This window comes from Heptranchias perlo, chromosome 19, assembly GCF_035084215.1.
Source record: "Heptranchias perlo isolate sHepPer1 chromosome 19, sHepPer1.hap1, whole genome shotgun sequence".
Taxonomy (NCBI): Eukaryota; Metazoa; Chordata; class Chondrichthyes; order Hexanchiformes; family Hexanchidae; genus Heptranchias; species Heptranchias perlo.
The window spans coordinates 5,425,477-5,438,230 of NC_090343.1; the positions used below are offsets into that span (position 1 = coordinate 5,425,477).

Sequence of the window (12,754 nt, forward strand, 5' to 3'; positions counted from 1 at the left end):
AAGGCATAAAGACTACAACTACCAAGATGCCAACGGGGGCCACCTGCGCCTGCGCAATGATGCTCTTTCCATGCGCGCACGCGCAGTGCCGGACCGGATGAGGAGAGATGATGCAATGCGCTCGGTCAACCGCACTTGATGGCTCGCGCCGCCGTGACGCGTTCCCCCCCCCCCTTCTCTCTGTCTGACAGGCAGCGAGATCGACCAATCAATATGGAGAACGGGCGGAAGGCGGGCCAATGGTGACGGGAAGGAGGCGGGGTGGGCTGGAGCATCAAGTTAGGTAGTGGCCGGGGCTTTCGTTCTCTGGGCGGTGACAGGAGGCGGCGGCGGGCAGGCGGCGGAACCGGCGGCATTTCCATCAATTACAACCGTAATATAACAAACCCCCCAGACATTTGATCGACGGGAAGAATCTACACCGGGCGAGCCGCCATGTCTGGAGATGAGGTCGGTTTGTGATTTTCCACATTGAATGGAGACAAGGCCTCGGGCTCCATTTGCCTTGGAGACGCGCGTGTGTGAACCGGCGGCCGGGCCGGGACGGGGTGCCTGAGGCCTACCCGCCCGCTGCTCCCTCACACACACTCGCCATTAATATATATACATATTTTTAACTGTTCTGCCACGTTTAAAAGAATAGCTCTTTACCCCCCCCCCCCCGCCGAATAGTTTCTTCAGCCGTATCGTGTTTGCCTGCACCCCCTCCCCGACATCAGTGCCCTTTTTGCTGGGGTTTGGTTTGTAAGTTTCCCCACCCCCGCACCTGGCTCAGGCTATCCAACCACAGGAGGCATCGCTGTTGGACCTGGTCCTGTCCTCGCCCTAATGTGTGGTACTGAAGGTAGCCCACCAGAGGTTAAAGAGTTCAAATCCCACTGTGGGCAAGCTCTGGAATTGAATTCAATAAACCTGGTAACTTGTGGGCTGGAAGAAAAAGCAACCATAAAAGCTGCTGGGTTATTGTAAAAACTTTCGAGGGAAGGAGGGAAGAAATGCCCTCTGAAATTCTCTCAATTTTTACAAGACGGCAGCCCACCACTGCCTTTTTGGAGGAACTAGGGGGATGGGCAGTAAATGTGGCTGTGCCGGTGTTGCCCACATCCTGAGAACAAATTTAATAAAAAATGTTCCAGCAGGAGTAAGCATCTGGAGTATTTTCAAAAGGCCTTGGTTAAGGTCAGAGCATGTGGAGTCAGGGGACAGGTAGCAGAATGGATAGTAAGTTGGCTAGAAAACAAAGAAGGGGTTAAGGGTAGCTACTCAGAATTGCAAAAGATGTTTCACAGGGATCGGTGCTGGGACCACTGTTCACAATTTACATTAATGATTTGGGAATCGGAAGTATGATTTCAAAATTTGCAAATTACACCAAACTGAGGGGGTGCTCCAGTTGTCCTTGGTCCCTAGCCACCGACTCCACCCCCTCCCTGGTCACTGTCTGAGGCCGAACCAGACCGTTCGCAACCTTGGTGTCCTATTTGACCCTGAGATCAGTTTCCGACCACGTATCAGTTCCATCACCAAGACCGCCTACTTCCACCTTAGTAACTTCGCCTGTCTCCGCCCCTGCCTCACCTCATCCGCTGCTGAGATCCTCATCTATGCTTTTGTTACCTGTAGACTTGACTATTCCAATGCTCTCCTGGCCGGCCTCCCATCTTCCACCCTCCATAAACTTGAGCTCATCTAAAACACTGCTGCCTGTATCCTAACTCGTACCAAGTCCCGTTCACCCATCACCCCTGTGCTCGCTGACTTGCATTGGCTCCTGGTCTGGGAAAGTCTCGATTTTAAAATTCTCATCTTTGTTTTCAAATCCCTCTCCCCCCTCCCCCCTCCCTATCTTTAACCTCCTCCAGCCCTACAATCCTCCGAGATCTCTGTGCTCCTCTAATTCTTGCCTCTTCCGTATCCCTGGTTTTAATTGCTTCACCATTGGTGGCCATGCCTTCAGCTGCCTCGCCCTAAGCTCTGGAACTCTTGTCCTAAACCTCTCTACCTCTCTCTCCTCCTTTTAAGATGCTCCTTAAAACCTATCTCTTTGACTAAGCTTTTGGTCACTTGTCCTAATATCTCCTTATGTGACTCGGTGTCAAATTTTGTTTGATAGCGGTCCTGTGAAGTGCTTTGGGATGTTTTACTATGTTAAAGATGCAATATAAATGCTTGTTGTTTAGTTAATACAGAGGAAGAATGTGTCAAAATACAAGAGGACATTAATAAACTTGCAGAATGGGCATGCAATTGGCAAATGAATTTCCATGTAGATAAGTATGAGGTGGTGCATTTTGGTAGGAAGAATGAGGCCACATACTGCTTATAATAGGAGTCTAATCAGGATAGAGGAACAGAGGTATCTAGGGGTACAGATACACAAATCACCAAGTAGCAGTGCAGGTTAATAAGGCCATTAAAAGGCAAATCAAACTCTCGTGTTAATTTTTAGAGGGATTGAATTGAAAAGCAAAGAAGTTATGTTAAACTTGTATAGAGCCCTGGTTAGACCACACTTGGAGTATTATGCAGAGTTCTGGTCTCCAAATTATAGAAAGGATATCGAGGCATTGGAGAGGATAGTACAGTTTAGGTATCATCAGGAAATCAGCCTTTACTATCAGGAAAGGTCGAACCGATTGGGGGTTCTTTTCTCTAGAAAAGAGATGGCTGAGGGGTGACCTGAGAGAGGTCTTTAAGATAAGTAAAGTGTTTGATAGGTTAGACGTGGAGAGGCAGACTCTCCACTTGTGGGAGAGTCCAAAACAAGAGGTCATAAATATAAAATAGTCGCTAATAAATCCAATAGTGAATACAGGAGAAACTTCTTTACCCAAAGAGTGGTAAGAATGTGGAACATGCTATCACAATGAGTAGTTGAGGCAAATAGCATAGATGCACTTAAGGGAAGCTAGATAAGCACATGAGGGAGAAAGGAATAGAAGGGTATCCTGATAGGGTTAGATGAAGGAGGGTGGGAAGAGGCTTGTGTTTAGCATAAACGCTGGCATAGACCAGTTGGGCCGAATGGCCTGTTTCTTTGCTGTAATTTAGATGTAATTCCCCGTAACCAATTGTAGCACTTGAACTGATTCCTTAGGTCAAGTTGGCTAACTCACCGCAGACTCAGGATTCAACCTGCTTTGGATATCACACCAGGTGGTACATTTAACCACTAAGTGTTCACGGGAACCATAATTTTGTTTCTTAGACATTTCAATTTTCTCCTTTTTCTGCAGTATTTACACTGCAGAAAATGAAACCTTTTTCCCCATTATTAGAAAGTATCTTTTTTCTCATTGATAATGTGATCTAAGTATATGTAGATCTATTTAGAAATAGGAAAGTAAGAAAAAAACTTGCATTTATAGAGCACCTTTCACAACCTCAGGCTGATTCAAAGCGCTTTACAGCAAGTGAAGTATTTTTGAAGTGTGGTTACTATTGTAATGTAGGGAAATGTAGCAGCCTATTTGCACACAGCAAGGTCCCACAAATGATCAGTTTTATTGAGGTTGGTTGAGGGTCAATATGGGCCTGGACATCAGGAGAACATCCCTGCTCTTTGGTGCCATGTGATCTTTTACGTCCACCTGAGTGTGCCAGACAGAGCCTTGGTTTCACGACTCCACTGAAAGACGGTGCCTCCGACAGTGCAGCACTCCCTCAGTACTGCACTGGAGTGTCAGCCTGGATTATGTGCTCAAGTCTCTGAAGTGAGGCTTGAAGCTACTGACTGAGGTGAGTGGTGTCACTGAACCAAAGCTAACACCTGTGATATTGAATGTGGTAGTGTAGGGTTTTTGATAGAGGCAATCATACAGGCACTTTGGCTTTTCTCATTATTTCATATGTTCTTACTTGTAATGACCCGTAGCCTCCTATTGTGAGACTGACAAACCTGTGTTTGCAAAATCAAGCGCTCGTAACTGTTGGATATGAATTAGCTTGTGTAAATGCTGTGGAGTTGCACCCCATCTGCCTCCTCTATGCCTAGAAATCTTGGCATGGTGTGGGTCCTAATGTGTCATATTTCTTTGTTGCATTGTTCTGAAATAGTGAGAGACTCAAAGACATTGTACGTTTCAGAGTTATGTCTGCTTAGTTTCCAAGTTTGGAAAGATTGAGATTGCTTTGAGGTGAAAAGACTTGTCTTGCAAGGATATATCTGTGTTGATATCATAGCACCATAGTAGGTATAGCTCAGGAGGAGGCCATTCGGATCTTCGTGCTAGTGCGGCTCTTTGAAAGAGCTATCCATTTAGTCCCATTCCCTTTCTGTCCCCATAGACCTGTACATTTTTTCCCCCTTCAAGTATTTATCCAAATCCGTTTTGAAAGTTACTATTGATTCTGTTTCCACCATCTTTACAGCAGTCAAATTTCAAATTATGGCCACAGCTGCCTCCGAAGACTCGAAGTTTAAGTCCTTGAATGTGTTTTTGCCTCCCTAATACATGACCGTCTTTCCTGGAACTCTGTTTGAACCCCTCCAATCAGGCTTCCAGCCCTGTCACAGCACTGAAACGGCCCTCCTCATAAATAACATCCACTGTGACTGACCATGGTGCACTTTCCCACACTGTTACCACTGAAATTCCTCAAGGATTTATCTTTGGCCCCCTCCTATTTGTCATCTACATGCTTCCCCTCGGAGACAGCAAAGGCTATGGGCCCCGACAACATCCCAGCTGTAGTGCTGAAGACTTGTGCTCCAGAACTAGCTGCGCCTCTAGCCAAGCTGTTCCAGCACAGCTACAACACTGGCATCCACCCGCCAATGTGGAAAATTGCCCAGGTATGTCCTGTCCACAAAAAGCAGGACAAATCCAATCCGGCCAATTACCGCCCCATCAGTCTACTCTCAATCATCAGCAAAGTGATGGAAGGTGTCGTCGACAGTGCTATCAAGCGGCACTTACTCACCAATAACCTGCTCACCGATGCTCAGTTTGGGTTCCGCCAGGACCACTCGGCTCCAGACCTCATTACAGCCTTGGTCCAAACATGGACAAAAGAGCTGAATTCCAGAGGTGAGGTGAGAGTGACTGCCCTTGACATCAAGGCAGCATTTGACCGAGTGTGGCACCAAGGAGCCCTCGTAAAATTGAAGTCAATGGGAATCAGGGGGAAAACTTTCCAGTGGCTGGAGTCATACCTAGCACAAAGGAAGATGGTAGTGGTTGTTGGAGGCCAAGCATCTCATCCCCAGGGCATTGCTGCAGGAGTTCCTCAGGGCAGTGTCCTAGGCCCAACCATCTTCAGCTGCTTCATCAATGACCTTCCCTCCATCATAAGGTCAGAAATGGGGATGTTCGCTGATGACTGCACAGTGTTCAGTTCCATTCGCAACCCCTCAGATAATGAAGCAGTCCGAGCCCGCATGCAGCAAGACCTGGACAACATCCAGGCTTGGGCTGATAAGTGGCAAGTAACATTCGCGCCAGATAAGTGCCAGGCAATGACCATCTCCAACAAGAGAGTCTAACCACCTCCCCTTGACATTCAACGGCATTACCATCGCCGAATCCCCCACCATCAACATCCTGGGGGTCACCATTGACCAGAAACTTAACTGGACCAGCCATATAAATACCGTGGCTACGAGAGCAGGTCAGAGGCTGGGTATTCTGCGGCGAGTGACTCACCTCCTGACTCCCCAAAGCCTTTCCACCATCTACAAGGCACAAGTCAGGAGTGTGATGGAATACTCTCCACTTGCCTGGATGAGTGCAGCTCCAACAACACTCAAGAAGCTCGACACCATCCAAGATAAAGTAGCCCGCTTGATTGGCACCCCATCCACCACCCTAAACATTCACTCCCTTCACCACCGGCGCACTGTGGCTGCAGTGTGCACCATCCACAGGATGCACTGCAGCAACTCGCCAAGGCTTCTTCGACAGCACCTCCCAAACCCGCGACCTCTACCACCTAGAAGGACAAGGGCAGCAGGCGCATGGGAACAACACCACCTGCACGTTCCCCTCCAAGTCACACACCATCCTGACTTGGAAATATATCGCCGTTCCTTCATTGTCGCTGGGTCAAAATCCTGGAACTCCCTTCCTAACAGCACTGTGGGAGAACCGTCACCACACGGACTGCAGCGGTTCAAGAAGGCGGCTCACCACCACCTTCTCAAGGGCAATTAGGGATGGGCAATAAATGCCGGCCTTGCCAGCGGCGCCCACATCCCGTGAACGAATAAAAAAAAAACATCGTCTGAAGACATGACATCAGGTTCCACATATACGCTGATGACACCCAGCTCTACATCATTGCCGCCGCTCTTGACCCCTCCACTGCCTCTGTGGACTGTTTGTCCGACATCCAGCCAAAATTTCCTTAGATTAAACATTGGGAAAACTTGAGCTATTGTCTTCAGCCCCTGCTGCAAACTCCGTTCCAATGACCTGGCCGGCCTCCCAACTTCCACCCTCCATTAACTTGAGCTCATCCAAAACTCTGCTGCCCGTATCCTAACTCGCACCCTTGCGCTCGCTGACCTACATTGAATTTTTAAAATTCTCATCCTCCTGTTCAAATCCATCCATGGCCTCACCCCTCCCTATCTCTGTAACCTACTACAACCCTCCAAGAACTCCGTTTCTCCGACTCTGGCCTCTTGTACATGTTCTTTTGCCCCACCATTGGTAGCAGTGCCATCAGCTGTCCATGCCTAAGCTCTGGAATTCCCTCCCTAAAACTCTGCGCCTCTCCATCTCTCCCTCCTTTTAAGACGCTCCTCAAAACCTAACCATTTCATCGACCAAGCTTTTAGTCACCAATCCCAATATCATCATCTTTGGCTCGGTGCTGATTTTGGTCTGATTATGCTCCTGTGAAGCGCCTTGGGGCGTTTTACTACGTTAAAGACATTATATAAATGCAAGTTGTTATTGAGTTAATGCATATTGCTTTATTAACTCCCAATTCCTTCCTTCAGCTCATCAAACACATCACTAGTGCGTAAGCATTTCAACATTTTGAAAATAGAGAAAATTCAGTCACAAATTTAGAATATCTATATTTATCTATCTATTGATCTATTTATTTTCTAGTAGGGGATTTCAAGTTTAAGGAGGTTTGCAGTTGTGTTTAAAGTTTAATGTGCAATGCAGTGCACAGAAGTACCAATGGAGTAGTGTACTCGGGCATTCCGCACTGAATTTTAGGCAAGCCATTTTAGTGTTGGGAGAGAGAAAATTGAGGGACAAGTATGATGTGAAGTGAAGGCCACAGGGAAAGTGACAATATGTCAGACCTTAATGCTCTTGCAAGCCTCTGGATGGTTAACTTGAGAGCAACAGGGAGTAGGCTGCTATTGACTGGATAATAAGATAAAGCTTGTCGAACAAATAATAATGCTTGGCCCTGTAAGTGGTGGTGTAGATCTGGTTCACTAAAGGAAGGAAACCTGCCTTCCTTACCCGGTCTGGCCTATATGTGACTCCAGACCCACAGCAATGTGGTTGATTCTTAATTGCCCTCTGAAATGGCCTAGCAAGCCACTCTGTTGTAAAATCTCACTTTAAAAAAAAAAGTCATAATAAGAATAAAACCGGACGGACCGGACCACTAAGCACCAGACACGACAAAGGCAAACCAAGCCCAGTCGACCCTGCAAAGTCCTCCTCACTAACATTTGGGGACTTGTGCCAAAATTGGGAGAGCTGTCCCACAGACTAGTCAAGCAACAGCCTGACATAGCCATACTCACAGAATCATACCTTTCAGCCACCATCCCAGACTCTTCCATCACCATCCCTGGGTATGTCCTGTCCCACCGGCAGGACAGACCCACCAGAGGTGGCGGTACAGTGATATACAGTCAGGAGGGAGTGGCCCTGGGAGTCCTCAACATTGACTCTGGACCGCATGAAAACTCATGGCATCAGGTCAAACATGGACAAGGAAACCTCCTGCTGATTACCACCTACTGCCCTCCCTCAGCTGATGAATCAGTCTTCCTCCATGTTGAACACCACTTGGAAGAAGCACTGAGGGTAGCAAGGGCACAGAATGTACTCTGGGTGGGGGACTTCAATGTCCATCACCAAGAGTGGCCAAGTCCTGAAGGACATAGCTGCCAGACTGGGCCTGAGGCAGGTGGTGAACGAACCAACATGAGGGAAAAACTTACTTAACCTCGTCCTCACCAATCTACCTGTCGCAAATGCATCTGTCCATGACAGAATTGTAGGAGTGACCACCCCACAGTCCTCATGGAGACGAAGTCCCATCTTCGCACTGAGGACACCATCCAACGTGTTGTGTGGCACTACCACCGTGCTAAATGGGATAGATTCAGAACCGATCTTGCAGCTCAAAACTGGGCATCCATGAGGCGCTGTGGGCCATCAGTAGCAGCAGAATTGTATTCCAGCACAATCTGTAACCTCATGGCCCGGCATATTCCTCACTCTACCGTTACCAACAAGCCAAGGGATCAACCCTGGTTCAATGAGAAGTGTAGAAGAGCATGCCAGGAGCAGCACCAGGCGTACCTAAAAATGAGGTGCCAACCTGGTGAAGCTGCAACTCAGGACTACATGCATGCTAAACAGTGGAAGCAACATGCTATAGACAGAGCTAAGCGATTCCACAACCAACGGATCAGATCAAAACTCTGCAGTCCTGCCACATCCAGTCGTGAATGGTGGTGGACAATTACACAACTAACGGGAGGAGGAGGCTCTGTAAACATCCCCATCCTCAATGATGGCGGAGTATAGCACGTGAGTGCAAAAGACAAGGCTGAAGAGTTTGCAACCACCTTCAGCCAGAAGTGCCGAGTGGATGATCCATCTCGGCCTCCTCCCGATATCCCCACCATCACTTCAGCCAATTCGATTCACTCCACGTGATATCAATAAACTGCTGAGTGCACTGGATACAGCAAAGACTATGGGCTCCGACAACATCCCAGCTGTAGTGCTGAAGACTTGTGCTCCAGAACTAGCTGCACCTCTAGCCAAGCTGTTCCAGTACAGCTACAACACTGGCATCCACCTGACAATGTGGAAAATTGCCCAGGTATGTCCTGTCCACAAAAAGCAGGACAAATCAAATCCGGCCGGTTACCGCCCCATCAGCCGACTCTCAATCATCAGCAAGTGATGGAAGGTGTCGTCGACAGTGCTATCAAGCGGCACTTACTAATGACCTGCTCACCGATGCTCAGTTTGGGTTCCGCCAGGACCACTCGGCTCCAGACCTCATTACAGCCTTGGTCCAAACATGGACAAAAGAGCTGAATTCCAGAGGTGAGGTGAGAGTGACTGCCCTTGACATCAAGGCAGCATTTGACAGAGTGTGGCACCAAGGAGCCCTAGTAAAATTGAAGTCAATGGGAATCAGGGGGAAAACTCTCCAGTGGCTGGAGTCATACTGAGCACAAAGGAAGATGGTAGTGGTTGTTGGAGGCCCATCATCTCAGCCCCAGGGCATTGCTGCAGGAATTCCTCAGGGCAGTGTCCTAGGCCCGACCATCTTCTGTTGCTTCATCAATGACCTTCCCTCCATCATAAGGTCAGAAATGGGGATGTTGGCTGATGATTGCACAGTGTTCAGTTCCATTCGCAACCCCTCAGATAATGAAGCAGTTGGTGCCCGCATGCAGCAAGACCTGGACAACATCCAGGCTTGGGCTGGTAAGTGGCAAGTAACATTTGCACCAGACAGGTGCCAGGCAATGACCATCTCCAACAAGAAAGTCCAATCACCTCCCCTTGACATTCAACGGCATTACCGTTGCCGAATCCCCCACCATCAACATCCTGCGGGTCACCATTGATCAGAAACTTAACTGGACCAGTCATATAAATACTGTGGCTAGAAGAGCAGGTCAGTGGCTGGGTATTCTACGGCGACTGACTCACCTCCTGACTCCCCAACCCTTTCCACCATCTACAAGGCACAAGTCAGGAGTGTGATGGAATACTCTCCACTTGCCTGGATGAGTGCAGCTCCAACAACACTCAAGAAGCTCCACACCATCTAGGACAAAGCAGCCCTCTTGATTGGCACCCCATCCACCACCCTAAACATTCGCATTCTTTACCGGTGCACAGTGGCTGCAGTGTGTACCATCCACAGGATGCACTGCAGCAACTCGCCAAGGCTTCTTCGACAGCACCTCTCAAACCTAGAAGGACCTCTGCTACCTAGAAGGACAAGGACAGCAGGCACATGGGAACAACACCACATGCACGTTCCCCTCCAAGCCACACACCATCCCCACATGGAAATATATCGCCGTTCCTTCGTCGTCGCTGGGTCAAAATCCTGGAACTCCCTTCCTAACAGCACTGTGGGAGAACCTTCACCACACGGACTGCAGCGGTTCAAGAAGGCGGCTCACCACCACCTTCTCAAGGGCAATTAGGGATGGGCAATAAATGCCGGCCTCTCCAGCGACGTCCACATCCCATGAACGAATAAAAAAAAACTTGGAGTGGGGTGGAGGTGATAATAGGATTTAGCTGCACTGAGCATTGTCAGCACTGCGGTGATGGGCGTACTGGAGATTGGGAGGGAGTTTTCGTGGGGAGATCTGGTATCATTGTGGAGCAGCAATCTGGGTTTGACCTCACTTTTCCCTTGCTGACTGACCTGTGTATTTGCAGCACTTTTTGTTTTTCATTTAAATGTTATGCTCCTGCCATTATCAAGTGATACCATTACCATTAACTTCTGACTCACTGAGTACCACCATGAGATCTGCTCGTGCTTCAGTTTATTTTTCATGAATTGAAATTCATGTCCTCTTGACCTACTGGCCTGACTTGAATCAGGACCGTTTCCTTGGGTTGGTTTCTCTTCGGTTTAATATTTCATATACCTCCCTTTAACCGCTCTTCTAAATTACAGAGCTGAAGTTTCTCTAATCTTCATAGCTGATCATTTGACACTTGAGATCCTTGTTGCTCTGATCTGCACCATTTCCAATGCATGCATGTCCATTTTGAAGTGTGATAACTAAAATTGTACACGGTACTCTCAACTATAGTCTGACCAGTGCATCATAAAGTCTCACCATAACTACAGAGGATTTATACTGTATTGTTCTGGCCATCAATCTTGACATTCTATTTTTAAAAATTTATTTTTTGCATTTTTACACCGAAAGTCACTGAAAGTGACAAATTACTCTTAATCTTGGGTCTCTTTTCAAAGTCTCTAAGATAGTTCTGTTCCCTTCTTTGTATAGCTATATTCTTAGGAACAGGAATAGGCCATTCAGCCCTTTGAGCCTGTTCTGCCATTCATTTAGATCATGGCTGATCTGTATCTTCCATCTATCTGCCTTGCTTCTGTAACCCTTAATACCCTTGCCTAACAAAAATCTATCAATCTCAGATTTGAAATTTTCAACTGACACCCAGCCTCGACAGCTTTTAGGGGGAAGAGAGATCCGCATTTTCACTAACCTTTGTGTGAAGTGCTTTCATCATATTCAACTTTCCTGCCAAGACGCAATACTTTACATATGTCAGTATTAAACTTCATTTGCCTTTTTGTCTGCCTAATTGCATAACTGATCTAATGTTGCATTACCACCCATTCTGGTGGTTGCAGAGCCCAACGATTTTCCTTTTTAAAAAAAAAGTTTGTCCATGGCTTCCAGCTGTAGCAAATCCTGGAAAGTTAACTTTTTTAAAATTCATTCTCAGGACAATGGGTGTCACTGGCAAAGCTGGCATTTTATTGTCCATCTGTAGTTGCCCATGAGAAGGTTGTGCTGGGCTGTCTTCTTGAACCGATAACGTGATATCTGTCCAAGTTGGGATGGTGTGTGATTTGAAGGGGAACTTGATGGTGCTCCCAAACACTTGCTGCCCTTGTCCTTCTAGGTGGTGGCAGTCGCGGGTTTGTGAGGTGCTGCTGAAGAAGCTGTGGCGAGTTGCTGCAGTGCATCCTGTAGATTGTACACATTGCAGTCTCGGTGTGTCGGTGGTGGGGGGAGTGAATGTTTAAGTTGGTGGATGGGGTGCCAATCAAGTGGACTACTTTGTCTTGCATAAAACTTGCACATTCCAGCCAGCTGCATGACTCCCACATGTTGGGTGCAAGCACAGATCTCAGCATATAAACAGCTTAAATCCTCCTGCATCCTCCATCTATCTTTCAGCATTGTCTGCCAATTTGTCAAGCTTTTTAGGTTGTTTATGTAGATAAGGAGCAGGGGTGTCCAAGCACACTGTGTGGCACTCAACTTGCCTCCCTTTCTGACACTGCACATCTGACAAGTACTCTTTCTTATTTTGTTTTAATCTGTCATCTTATCCAGTCCCCTAATGTATCCTGTGGTTTGGAGGTTTTATTAGTTTCTTGTGTGGGACCTTGTCAAAAGTTTTCTGAAACCCAAGATAAGCTATTAGAGGGAGCTCAAACATGGGGAGCCCCACTGCCTAATTTTATATGTAGCATCCTCAAATAAGTTAGTGGTTTGTAAAGCAGGACCATCCTTTCTAAATCAGTGCAGTTTGTTTCCTTTAAAAACAATTAAGTCAATTTGATCAAATTACAAAGTGAATGCTGTGCTGCTGTGAAAGATCTCATCAGGGTCTTCACATTTTATGATGGTCTCGAGTCTTATATCGAATTACATTGAAACTACAGCACAGGAACAGGCCATTTGGCCCAACCGGTCTATGCTGGCGTTTATGCTGCACACGAGCCTCCTCCCTCCCTATTTCATCTAACCCTGTCAGGTTACCCTTCTATTTTTTTCTCCCTTGTGCTTATCTAG

General features: G+C 47.3%; 1 protein-coding gene across 1 annotated transcript in view; it reads left to right on the top strand.

Moving 5' to 3' along the window:
- The first annotated feature begins 292 nt into the window (after positions 1-292).
- eif2s2 (eukaryotic translation initiation factor 2, subunit 2 beta) overlaps positions 293-12,754 on the top strand; it is a 64,157-nt gene continuing 51,695 nt past the window's right edge. The window contains exon 1 of the mRNA XM_068000219.1: positions 293-450. Coding sequence (XP_067856320.1) covers positions 436-450 — 15 coding nt within the window. The 5' untranslated portion in view covers positions 293-435. The remainder of the gene's footprint in view (positions 451-12,754) is intronic.